The sequence below is a fragment of the Nelumbo lutea genome, chromosome 2 (genome assembly GCF_056320005.1).
Source record: "Nelumbo lutea isolate HS-2025 chromosome 2, American lotus-T2T, whole genome shotgun sequence".
NCBI classification, from domain to species: Eukaryota; Viridiplantae; Streptophyta; class Magnoliopsida; order Proteales; family Nelumbonaceae; genus Nelumbo; species Nelumbo lutea.
In genome coordinates, this window is record NC_142685.1 from 22,287,199 (window position 1) to 22,299,628 (window position 12,430).

General features: G+C 38.0%; 3 protein-coding genes across 4 annotated transcripts; 1 reads left to right on the forward strand and 2 right to left on the reverse strand.

The window, feature by feature from the left end:
- Window positions 1-533: 533 nt before the first annotated feature.
- Window positions 534-1,379, reverse strand: RPS17 (ribosomal protein S17). Its single transcript, XM_088967555.1, has one exon. The coding sequence runs from the start codon at window positions 1,251-1,253 to the stop codon at window positions 780-782; it is 474 nt and encodes a 157-aa protein (XP_088823681.1). The 5' UTR covers window positions 1,254-1,379; the 3' UTR covers window positions 534-779.
- Window positions 1,380-6,227: 4,848 nt separating this feature from the next.
- LOC148869132 (photosystem I reaction center subunit VI, chloroplastic-like) lies at window positions 6,228-7,620 on the forward strand. The gene is made up of 3 exons (XM_088967558.1): window positions 6,228-6,412; window positions 6,526-6,652; window positions 7,261-7,620. The coding sequence occupies exons 1-3, from the start codon at window positions 6,285-6,287 to the stop codon at window positions 7,438-7,440; spliced, it is 435 nt and encodes a 144-aa protein (XP_088823684.1). The 5' UTR covers window positions 6,228-6,284; the 3' UTR covers window positions 7,441-7,620.
- On the reverse strand, window positions 7,610-10,689 carry LOC148869133 (rop guanine nucleotide exchange factor 9-like). 2 transcript variants are annotated; one of them, XM_088967556.1, is made up of 7 exons: window positions 10,079-10,689; window positions 9,865-9,981; window positions 9,214-9,368; window positions 9,022-9,096; window positions 8,640-8,909; window positions 8,239-8,559; window positions 7,610-8,152 (listed from the first exon to the last, which is right to left on the reverse strand). In XM_088967556.1, exons 1-7 carry the CDS (start codon window positions 10,347-10,349, stop codon window positions 7,865-7,867), a joined length of 1,497 nt encoding a protein of 498 aa, XP_088823682.1. In that variant the 5' UTR covers window positions 10,350-10,689; the 3' UTR covers window positions 7,610-7,864. The 2 variants fall into 2 exon arrangements, with proteins under 2 accessions (XP_088823682.1, XP_088823683.1); XM_088967557.1 differs by lacking the exon at window positions 9,022-9,096.
- Between the last annotated feature and the right edge of the window lie 1,741 nt (window positions 10,690-12,430).

Genomic DNA, 12,430 nt, shown 5'->3' on the forward strand with positions numbered 1-12,430 from the left:
TGCAGTTTTTCCCATAGCATTGACCGTTCTAATTATCTTGAGCACATCCCATACCATTGACCATTCAAGGATTTCCATCAGTCTGGTAATATAGATCTGAGAAGAAATCACAACTCACAAGAAGAGCCTAGACTTAAAATATAGAATCCAGCATTCCATCCTAAAATTACTTGGGAATATATGCACTGAAGCCCCTCTTCTCTTCATGCAGCTAAACAATCTCAAAAATAAATAAATAAATAAATAAAGCCATATGCAACTCTGCAATTACCAGAGAAACTTTATGCAATCCAGAAGCCATGGAAAGTTCTCATTTTTAATTCCCACAAAATCAATGACATAAATTTGGAGTTGCTACACACAGGTATACACAAATCTGATTGTTGACTCTATGTCAAGCTCCTTCAATGGTTGAAAACTACCTCAAGGTCATAAAAAAGGATCCAGTCCTGATAAACTTGTTAATGCAGCCAAACTCAAAACAATTTGATTATCTTTGCAATAATCAACATACGGCCTATGGACAGAACAAATAAAGCAGGCCCATTCAATGGCTGATTCGATTCTCTTTTCCATAATGAACAGATATCAAATTCATATAACAACTAAACCAAACGGAACATAAACTTGGTCTAAATTGCAGCACCTATCACCAACCAGAACCCCCCATAAAAAAAGAACAGCCAAATAAGCTAGACTAAAGCATGGAGTGATTAAAACGAAAAAGAGGAAAACAGTTCATTACATTTGAGATCATGATGGAGGAATTTCAATCATCCTCACTCAGACTTTTCAGACTCCAACGGGATGCCGAGCTCTTGCGGCAAGGCCTCGGTAGACTTGGGAGCGTTCTTTGCAGTGACCGGGATAGCGATGAAAGCCTTAGTCTTGCTGATGGGTTTGCTCTTCTCGAGCTGCACAAAGTCACCAACCTTGAACCGGTTCTCTGGGTCATGAGCCTGAAACTTCTTCTTCTTCCTGACCCTCCTCTTGTACTTCGGGTGTGGCGCTAGACGCACCACCTCGACTGCAACTGTCTTGTCGTTGGTGGCACAAACAACCCTCCCTTGAAGCGATTTCATGGCTCGAATTGGAGGGAGAAAAGAAGGCGGAGATGGATTTGATGGTGAGAGGGACGAAGAGGGTTTGTTCAATAGACGAACTGGGGTGGACCCATGAAGGAATGGAGAGCTGATCTTGAGAGATTTTAATGGAGGGAGCTGAAGAAGCGAAGAGGGAGAAGTTAACAACATTGTGCTTCGAGAGGGAGGAGAGGAGATGCCCCTCTTTTTCTCTTATCCTTTTCTCTGGATGAGGTGGGGTGTTCTACATATCAATATCGAGCAGTGAGAGGGAGCCTCGCTGATTTGTACTGTACCGGTTCCTTGTTCGGGTAGGTATGAAATGGGCTTAACTCATCCTATATCATGTCATTCAGTAATAAAGGGTAAATTGCAGTAAGTGCCCTGTAATTTGGGGTGGTGACAGATAGCTACGCTGAACTTTCAAATACTTGGGTATTATGAATTTTTAAAAATAGAGATTTGGGTCCATTCGTTATTATTTCGTCAATTAAACATTACATAATATCAAAGAAATACTTTTTTCATATATGTTTGAGATCACTTTTAGGTAATTAAACGTTTCCCACAATGACGATAACAGATAACATATTCAAATTTTCTTACAACAACATTCTTTGGTGATGATTTTACTCCACAAAATGATATTAGAAATCCGTGAAAAAGGTATTTTTAACATTATGTAACGGATGGACTCAAGTGTTTATTTTCTAGAGTTCAGGATAGTTAAGTATTGCAATTAAAAGTTGAGGATACCTATTTGTCACTACCCCCAAAGCATAGGGTACCCATCTATAATTTACCCATGAATAAATGAACTGATTCACAAATTTCCTTATCTAGAAAACTTTGGTCCAAATGGTCCAAAGTTTTAAGTAGGGGTGTCAATTGGACCGGATTTTGTTCAATTAGATCGAGTCTAATATAAATCCATTATAGGTCCAATTCAATCATATGAAATACTTTGGACCGATCCAATTCAATGTCTACACCACCCAATTTATTCAAATTAGTTTTAATTTAGATTAGCTCCAACCCAAATTTGGTCCATCGACACCTGTATTCTTATCTTTTATCAATGGATTAGATACTGGTTCAATCCGACTCAATCCAATATAAATCCATTACAGATGGATCGGGTTCAGTCCAATCCAATAAAACTTTGGACCATTAACTGTCTAACTCAATATGTTTTATTGGTCCGTCCAATCTATCTAAATTGATTTTGATAACCGGTCCATTGACACTTAGGGGTGCAACTTGGACAGGCCCAACTCAAGTTCAGATCGATCCAGCCCCCAATTTTATATGAGCTAGGCTTAAAGTTTTTGTCCTCAGGCTGGGCCTGTGCCCAAAAGTTCCAGCTTTTAAATTTTTCGGATTGTGCTTGGGGCTATCCCTTAAGAAGCCCAAACCCAGCCCAAACTTATCATAACTCGAAGTCAGCCTGATGATATACATGTACACGCATGAATATCAATTATTATATCCAAGCCAACCTGAGCCCGACCTGGGTCCAAGCCCAACCCAAATACATTAAATTTTAGCATGGATCAAGAGGTGCTATATGTTTTAATGCATTGTGGAGCTTACTAAATGGTATAATTTAATCAGATACGTCGCTATGCCATGGAAGGTCGTAATGCTACCCCGTCTTGTATAGCACCTCTTGATCTAGAAAGAATAAAGAAACGCTGTACAAGACTCAGCTTTGGGCTTAAAAAGGTTTTTAAAAGTAACACTTATCTAACGCTTAAAGGCTTCAAAACATTGCAACATAGAATCATAAGCACTGCTCATGGCTAGATGATGCATTGCTAGAAATGACACAGGACAATAAACCAATAGATAGTAACTGGGTGTTTGGTTTCATGAGCATTTATTTAATAAATGTTGTCAAATAGGCATTACTTCAACCGTTCCTCTCTCTTGTTCTTCCATATGCATGGAGAATGACAAAAGTGGATTTTGGTTTTTGTGCATGTCTACCATTTGGGAAAGTTAATTTTTAAAACTTCCGCAAACAGTTAGGCATTTTTCCACTGTTATGCTGATGTGGAATCTAGTGGCACTTAATTGTTTTAAATGGTTGTAATTATTATCTTTCTCGATTTTGCAAGCAAATAAAGTACAAATGTTAAATGAAAAAACATAAACAAAACCAAATAGATACTAAATGAAAAAAATATAAAAAGTGATGAATGTGTAGTGCCTTTAATGGACTTCCATACAAGAAAATAGTTGTGATTCAAAAACTACCATCTATATTTATACAAATATAAAGGGATACTTATTTTGGTTTAAGTGCAAGCCATAAAAGTTGACTTATCATATACAAGTAATAATTACTTGCAAATATACATAGCATGTGCTATGAAACACTTTGATGCCAAACAGAACCTTATATTATGCACTCTTTGACTATGTCACGGGCAAAATAGTTGGAATTAAACCAAAAAAAATAAAAAATAAAAAGAGTTGATGGACAAACACAAATGAGACTGGACCAAACTGGCCTCATCACCAAGTCAATTTAATTTGACTCCCGAACCCGGTTTAGGAGACTACTGCTCATCATTCAGCAAATACCTGATACTCCCAAGTTTTTTCAACACCTTGTCTAGGATGGAACTCAAGAGCTACTGCACTAAAGTAGGAGAGATCACATTGGCATCCCACATCACATCCCAACCGTGTATTGGATTCTTTCAATGACAAGTACAGAAAATGTTCCCAATGTAAGTTAAGATATTCATATGGAATGCATTCTGTGGGGTGCAAATGTGAACCCAAAGTAGGAGCCACAAAACAATACTGAGGATTGGTCAGTTGGATATTCAAGTGGCCTTTGATAAATTTGAAATCTGAAGTTTGAAAAATTAAAAAGATATTACAAGTGTCTTAAATCTGAAAAAAAAAAAACATAAATATTTTTCTACTTTTTAGAAGCTCTAAATAAATAAACTTATTTGTGTTGGACCAAACCTTTAACATCTTAAATTTTCTGATTTTACTATTTTATCCTTAAAGTAGACTATTTGATATTTTTGAGTTTAACTTGTACTATTTCATATAAAATAATTTAGAAGAGATTTTTCACATAGAATTTTTTGGCATTGTAAAATAGGCCTTATATGGAAAGCCATGAAACTGTATTTGGTAATAAAGCCAAAAAGTCAAAAATAATTGAACTTAAGTGAGCTAAGAAATCAATTTCCAATAAAATTATTCAGAAACAGCTCAATCAACTCTAATGCCATCCCAAACGGACTCTTAATAGTGGGCCCGACTATCATATAAAAGAGATGCAGATGTCATAATCTTTTGTTAATATTATTTGGGAAAATTCTCAAAAGGTACCCTAGGTTCTAGTATCTAAACTTTCATTTTGCCACAACCCACAATCTAAATCCAACATTAATCAACCATTATGTTACATGATAAAAAGACAAAAATACCCTTCAAATGTAAACTACCAAGATTCATAATATTGAATGTTGACCGGAGTTCGATGCTGCAACTTGGTATTTTATCGTATGAAGGGGCAAAGAGAGCCCGGTATTAAGTCTCAGCCACCTGAAGTGGGAGAGAAAGAGAGAGGTAGAAGAAACGACGGAGAAACCGCCACCGGTTCAGATCTGTCACCAGAAGTTGCAGCAGCAACCTGAAGTGGGAGAGAAAGAGAGAGGTAGAAGAAACGACCGAGAAACCACCACGGGTTCAGATCTGTCACCGGAAGTTGCAGCAGCGAATAGAAGTCAGGAATGCAGAACTGGTTCAAAGCTGCCGCTGCTCTGCTTCTCTGTGAAGAAGATGAACAGTGTTTGAAAATGATGTCGTGAGCCTCAGTGCAGAACCACAGCAATTGCCAACGCTGCGACATGCCTCAGTGCAGCCATGGCGGCACAGCTTGTTTGCACCCGATGATGTCGTGAGCCAAAGACTCATGGTTCAAAGCAGCAGTAGCGGCAGTAGGGGGGAAACGGTGTCTGGGAGGCGATTGGGGGCAACGCAGGAGAGAGAAGAAGAAGAAAGTGAGGGGAGAGAAATGAGTAAAGAAAAGAATGTCGTCGTTGCTAGGAGTTGCAACGGTGGTTCGGCTGGAGTGACTGTGACAGGACCCGATTGTTGTTCATTCATTTCATTATTGCTAGACTTTGCAGAATAAAGTCATGCAAATGAAATCCACTACCAAGCATGAGAAGAAAATTCCAGAGCTGACTACACAGTGTGAGCGCAAGACAGATGAATGCTATGATGTCAGGATGGAACCTGATGATAAGACGTTCCAAACTCACTCTCTGGGTAAGATGAAATCAAATAATGCAAGCCTGATCTTCGGTGGCAATGTTACAATGTTGGGGTGGAACCAGGCATGGCCGGAGCCATTGCTGCAAGCATTCTTGGTGTGGTGAAGAATTTCTGACTGGTGGTGGATGAAAGAGATTTGAATTTGCAGAACCTGATTTTTATTTTCTTGAAAAAAAAAAAGATGATGAATGATATTTTTGAGTTTCGTTTTATTTTCTTGAAAAAGAAGATGATGAATAGTATTCAAAGTAATTTTAACATTTTTAAAAGTCTTAAATCGAAAATGATATGAGATAATATACATAACTGACGGATTAACGATAGATATTAGATTGTCGCAAATGAATTGTCACAAAATAAAAGTTTAAATACTAAATTGTTGAGTTTAAAGTATAGGATACCTATAAGAAATTTTCCCATATTATTTTCTTATAATGCATACTAAGACCTAAGTTACTAACTATCGAACATAAGCATGGCCTATAAATTAGTTTCAAAGATAAAAAATATCCGAATTTGAAGATCAGAGCCATTGGATTTCCATCAATTCCCTTTGAACAAATAATAAGAAATGGCAAAATCAGGAAACAGTAGCACAATCTCTCTCAACAAGGGGAGAGTTTTAATAGCCATAAGGCCAGATAAGCTAGAAAAGAAATATGAGATCATGAGATCAGGAAAAGGATAAGGTTATCCAGCTACAGCCCACGTTGAACCACTGAAATGGGGTTCCATCCATCCCTGAAAATGACCCGGTTCTCCACGTGGCAAGCCCAAATCCAGGCAAAAGATCAACCCTGAATATTTGTGAAAATCTCGCATACCATGCTAAAGAAGGAAACGGAGGAACTCTCTCAGAGTCTCAGTTGAGGAGCAGCAAAGGCAAAGACAATGGCGTCTCTGGCAACCTTGGCCGCCGTACAACCAGTCTCTGTTAAGGGCCTCGGAGGGAGCTCCCTCACAGGGACCAAGCTTTCAGTCAGGCCATGTCGCCGGAGTCTGGCACGGACAAGCATTAGGTAACAAACAAACAAAACCCAACTCACCAAGCATTAGTCGTTTGGATTCCAAACACTGGTTATTAGTTAAACGTTGAGCGTTGCTGTTGTATGCATGTTCTACTTTGAAACAGGTCCGGCGCAGTGGTGGCGAAGTACGGCGACAAGAGTGTCTACTTCGACCTGGAGGATTTGGGCAACACCACCGGCCAGTGGGACTTGTACGGCTCCGACGCTCCTTCACCCTACAATCCTCTTCAGGTTTGCTTTTTGCGCACCTCCTCCCTCAGTCACTAGCGTATAGTTTACCGTTACGGCGGGTAATTTTGACCGTTAATTACAGTTATAATAGGATGGAACTGATTTGGGCACATCCCATTATCAAAACATGGGTACTCAAATCACTTGAAAAAAAAAGAAAAAACTACTGTTTTAGGCCTTTTGCATTAGAGAAGATCAAGGGTTTGTTTGTTTGAATTCCTTCGGAATTTGATTGAGAGGGATTCCTCACTTACATAGAAGAGCAACACATGGGGATGTAGTTGGACTATCAAAACATGGGTGCTCAAATCACTTGGAAAAAAATTAATATTTTAGGCCATTTGCATTAGAGGAGAAGATCAAGGGTTTGTTTGTTTGTTTGAATTCCTTTGAAATTTGATTGAGAGGGATTCCTCACATAGAAGAGCAACACATGGGGATGTAGTTGGACCCATTAGTTGTGCCAAGTTCATGGTTCTATCCATCTGATGGTCATTACGGCTGCTTATGTTATGGTTGCAGATGCCTAAACATGACAGTGCATTTCTAACTATGATGCATTGTTTCTTAAACATATCTTTGATAAACCCTTTCTTATGGAAATGCAGAGCAAGTTCTTTGAGACATTTGCAGCTCCTTTCACCAAGAGAGGATTGTTGCTCAAGTTTTTGATTTTGGGAGGTGGATCTCTCCTTGCCTACCTCAGCTCTACGGCTTCAGGGGACATCTTACCCATCAAGAAGGGACCACAACTACCACCTAAGCTTGGTCCGCGTGGCAAAATCTAAATTATTTAGTGGTTCCATATCCTTCAGTTCTCTTCATTTTGTTGTTGTCTATCTTTTTTTATTCAAAATGTAAGTATGCTCAAGCATTCTTAAGACCAAGATCAGTGCTTGTTATTTCAGAATCAGTGATACTATTGTTATTAGGTGGGAAGAAAAAGAGGCTTGAAAATTCTTGAATCATAGTTTCTGGTGCTGAGACCTGTTCATTTATCTTTACCAGCTAGAAATATGTAGATAGAGGGTTATGGGACTAGTGATGCAACGAATATACATCAGTCATCAGTAGCTACAAATGTACAAAGACAATTAAAGCCATAGAAATACAGAAGAATGCATGTCACACTTCCCTAACTACAATTGGAAGCAAACCAGTTCCAATTGCTCCTTTCCGAGTATAAGTGTTTATCTCTTTCTCACGTATACTCTACGTACTATCGTCTTGATCTGCAGATTCCCTCCTTTGTTCACTGTCTCCTTGATCAAAATTCCAGCCCATGAAATCTGATAGTGTCATTGCACCGTGTGTCTCTGTAGCATTCTTCTCCATCTCTTCACCCATTGATTCTATTGATAGTTTTCTCTCTGAATCTGTGAGTGATGGATTCTGAATCAAGGAGTCCGCATAGAGGACATCATCAATCCGGGACAGGACTGTATAGGCCAAGCTCTCAAGTACCCTTGAATAGCTCTCTAGGACTGCCTGCCCTACATCCTGTAGCTCAAAAAAAAAGCTGGTATCAAGTAAGTGAGGCATAAAAAAAAAAAAAAACAATATAGTCATAATATTTCTATCCATACCCGGTTGTACTGAATCTTGCTTATGTCAAGTGCGGATTGAGGAATACCCGGAAATCTCTGCTTAATAAGGATTAGGACACTTTCTGCCCTCTCTTCAAAGAGCTCTCTTTTCTCCAAGCTCACTGCTGAACTCCAAGAAGATTTCCCATCTTTGTTGATCATCTTCCTCTTCCAAATTATAATTGATGCCTCAATCCTATTTTTGAGGTCGAGAATCTTGTGCTCTGTTGAAAGGTCCATAGTTGAGAGGAATTGCTCTGGATCAAAGAATTCAACTGTAATACTTCGATAGATTGAATCTCCAAGGCTTGCTCTCCCATTCTAACAAAAAAGAAAGAGGGAAAAGAATCAATTAAGGCAGAGTTCTGCAGGAAAAAAAATGACATTTTTTATTGTTTTACCTTGGGTAGGGATTCGATATAGTTCTCAGGGATGTCCATTTCTGCTAGTACTTGAGCATTTATGGCCATGGCTGCTTTTAATACTTGGTTCACAGAATCTTTCTGAAAGTGCATCCATTTTCTTGCTCCATCAGAGAGCCCATTCGGAGGAACCTTGACAGTGGGTAGCCACCATTTCTCATCGTGAGCCCTCACACCTTTCTCAGAATCAGCAGCATCTCTGGACACATACCAGAACTCTTGCTTTTCTTTGAAGTTATCTAAATGCCCCTGTTTATCATAAACCCATTGCAAATTGAAAACAAAAGCCAGGGTAACCCATAGGAAACAGTCTTCCCCTATAGATCCAAACGAAAAACAAGAAACAAATTCAAGTCCTTACAATAAGCATGGCATCAAGCTTGCGCAAAGCAGGAATGTTCATGCGTAGATCAGTTCGCTGATGTGTTACCATTATCTATTTGTACAAGAAAAGGTAAGATGGATGAATTTAAATCCAACTTTGACATTAGGGGGAGGAAAGAGAGAGAGAGAGAGAGAGAGAGAGAGAGAGAGAGAGAGAGAGAGAGGTAACCTCCATGCTTGTTCCATCCTTGGCTTTCTGTTGGGAAGGAACAAATTCCACAATGTGATCAGTTACAGACAACAACCAATCGATTTCCTTTCTCCACCTTGCTTTCCTCTCAGGTGACATGGGTTCCAATCGCCATTGCTCCCCAAAGACAGAAGCTGCATTAAATTAGGAGGAAAAAGGAAGAAAAAGAGAATAGCAAGTAGTTAGAATTATCATAATTGGGTCCATTTCACTATATAATACCATGGTCCTTCCTATTTCCATAACACAGAAGTGCAGAAAATCCCAAAATTGTAAGAATATATGATATTACATAACAGTCTCGAACAATCAATAAGAACATGGGTTTTCTAGACAATTTTGAAAATAGGTGTTGCAATGCTATATAGCACTGAAATGAATGGAATGGCGAAACAGGATTCATGTAGCAAATTCCATATAGTTGGGATTTGGGAAGGCTTAGATGATGATGAGGTGTTGAGACGTTGTACAAAATGTACGAGGATGTCATCATCATGAAGAAACCAATGAGTCATCAGCTTATCTGTTTTCTTTTTTTCTTTAATAAAATCAAGTTCATAATATATTGTGCATTCCCTGGGAAATAAATAAATCACAGGATTGATTAGAAAAAAGCAAAAACAAATGAACCTGCAAGGTTGGTAATGGCATTTGACAAAGCCAGAGCTGATGAAACACCCTTCCCTCCTCCAGACATATCTTCACCCAATAGCAGCTTGGCAAACCTTTCTTTCATCAAGTCCATATCTGAATTTTGCATAATTTGTTCAAAATGGGATGTAAGATTCCATTACCCAGAACAATACAGACAAGACGAAAGAAACAAAACAGAACTGCAAGTCACCTGAATGCGGTTTGTCCTTGCCATGGGAGCCATTGCTTGCACCTCCGTCCTTGCCATTCTCAGAGCGGTTGGGTGACACACCATTCTGTTGATTTTCCGGTGGTTGGTCTGAAGATCTTGATCCCTGGGTCTCTCCATCCTGCTGGGTATGATGTTCATGTATCAAGCCATGCGCATGACATCCAGCAGCTGATGCAATGTCATGCATCATACCTCTCAGGTGGAATGACTTTGACTTTCTGAAGACGTGATCTTCACCTTCTCGGACCATTGTGTGTATTCGAGAAAAGTTACAGGGAATGGACAATCAACTGGAGAACGTAAGCGATGTTCACATGAAGAAGGTACACTGTATAACAGAGATTGAAAGAGAGCCTACACAACTTGTGGGAGAGAGTTCTTATTTTAATTAATTGGTGATATTACGAGAGAAGTGCAGAGGAAGAGAAACCCATCTCCCAAACGAGAAGCTAGATTTGAAAACACTGGTTGGGAGACTCGTTTCTTTTCCTTTTTCCTTGATTTGATGAAAATTAGATACAGATGTGGAGGTACAGTTTCAAGGGGTTTATCTTGATTTCTGTTTTACGTGTCAATGGAACGTGGGGTGCTTGTTTGACAAAGAAAGCGTGAGGTGGTCGGAGAATAGACAGTGGTTTGTTTTAATGGTTCGGAGGATTGGATGGTTGAGCTTTGGTTTCAAGGGTCAAAGCCTGCAAAAAGCTCGGGAAGAAAAACCACCTCTTTCTCTCTCTCTCTGATAGAAATTGGTGACAATGCATACAAACATGGTTAAGAGATCAAAAAGGAGAAATGAAAGAGAGCTAGCTAGATTTAGAAGGCTATATTTGGTTTGATAGAAAATAAGAGAGAATCAAAGTTTAGGAAAAGTTCTTAATAAAATTTGTGAAATTTTTAATTACTTCCCACAACTTTCCATTTCTCTCTTATTTTAGGATGAAGGTTGGGGAAAAAAAGTATAAGCTATATGTTTTATGGCATCAACTTTTCAAGCACAAATCTACTCAATGAGTTCTTGAGTATGTAATACAAAAAGGAAGAAAATAAGAAAGAAAATGTTAAGGAAGAATGAAACTAAGACCTGAAATTGATTGGTAAATGGAGAAAAAACAGAAGAAAACGCAAAACAGAGCAGATCAAGAATGCATACAAGATTTACATGATCGGCTTGTAGCCTTTGTCTATGGGTGTTAAAAGGAGAATAAATCCACTATAGAACAATAGGGATTACAGTCATAGTGTATAATTGTATATAGCCTTCCTCACCAAAATACACTAGTTTAATTAATGGATCACACACATCTACCTATCTTTTCTTGACTCTCAAAATACAAGATTGCTTGTGGTAGAGGTGGTAATTCGTATTCTCATGTCATGTCAAATTTTCAAATACAAATACTGTTTATTTATTACATGTGTAACATGATTGGACCCATGTAGATTTTGTTCATGGATTGGGTTTGGGCTGGGCTTTGTCTCTATATTAACAGAATATAGTTAGGCCCAAGTTTAGGTCCCGTTAAAAAATTGAAAAAAAAATATTTTTACTTAATGAAAAATTAATTAATTTATATTAAAAGACCTTAAAACTCAAAAATAACAAAAGATCTCACTATGACTTGAAAAACAAGGTGATGAACAAAGAAAACAAAATATTATATATAAATTTATTATATAAATTTATTTTTTACTATATAATATATTATCAAGTCAGGATCGAGTTGGGCTTTTTTTGAAAAAGCCCAAGCCCCACCTGAAAAAAAGTTGGGCCTGGGCTCGAGGCTATGGGCCTAATTCATGTCCAAGCCCAACTTAGAATGGGTTAGGCTGGGCCAGCCTGTTAGGCTACCTGGCCCATGAACATGTCTAGGCGCGTGCAATCTGAATTAACACATTTAACTTATTTAATTATATACTAAATGACATGTATAATCCGAACTAACACAAAATTTACACGATTAACCTATTTAAATTAAACAATAAATATATTTGAATAGTAAAATAAACATCCAATAATTTATTATTTAAATAAATTCATAAACTTCATGTCTACCATAATAATATTCAACTACTCATCTAAATATACATATATGATCTAATACTTGAAACTTCATGTCATAAACACACCATTTTCAATTTAAATGGATCAATTTGAAATTGACACATTTATTAACCGTGTTAAACAAGTAGAAACAATTTTGATACAAATACAATTAAAGTAAACGCAAATCCACTAACTTCATATCATGTTTGAATTGTATTTGAGCGTTGTGTCAATAAGATATTTATATATGAGGAAACCCTAGCCAGAGTTAAAAAGCCCTAACCGGA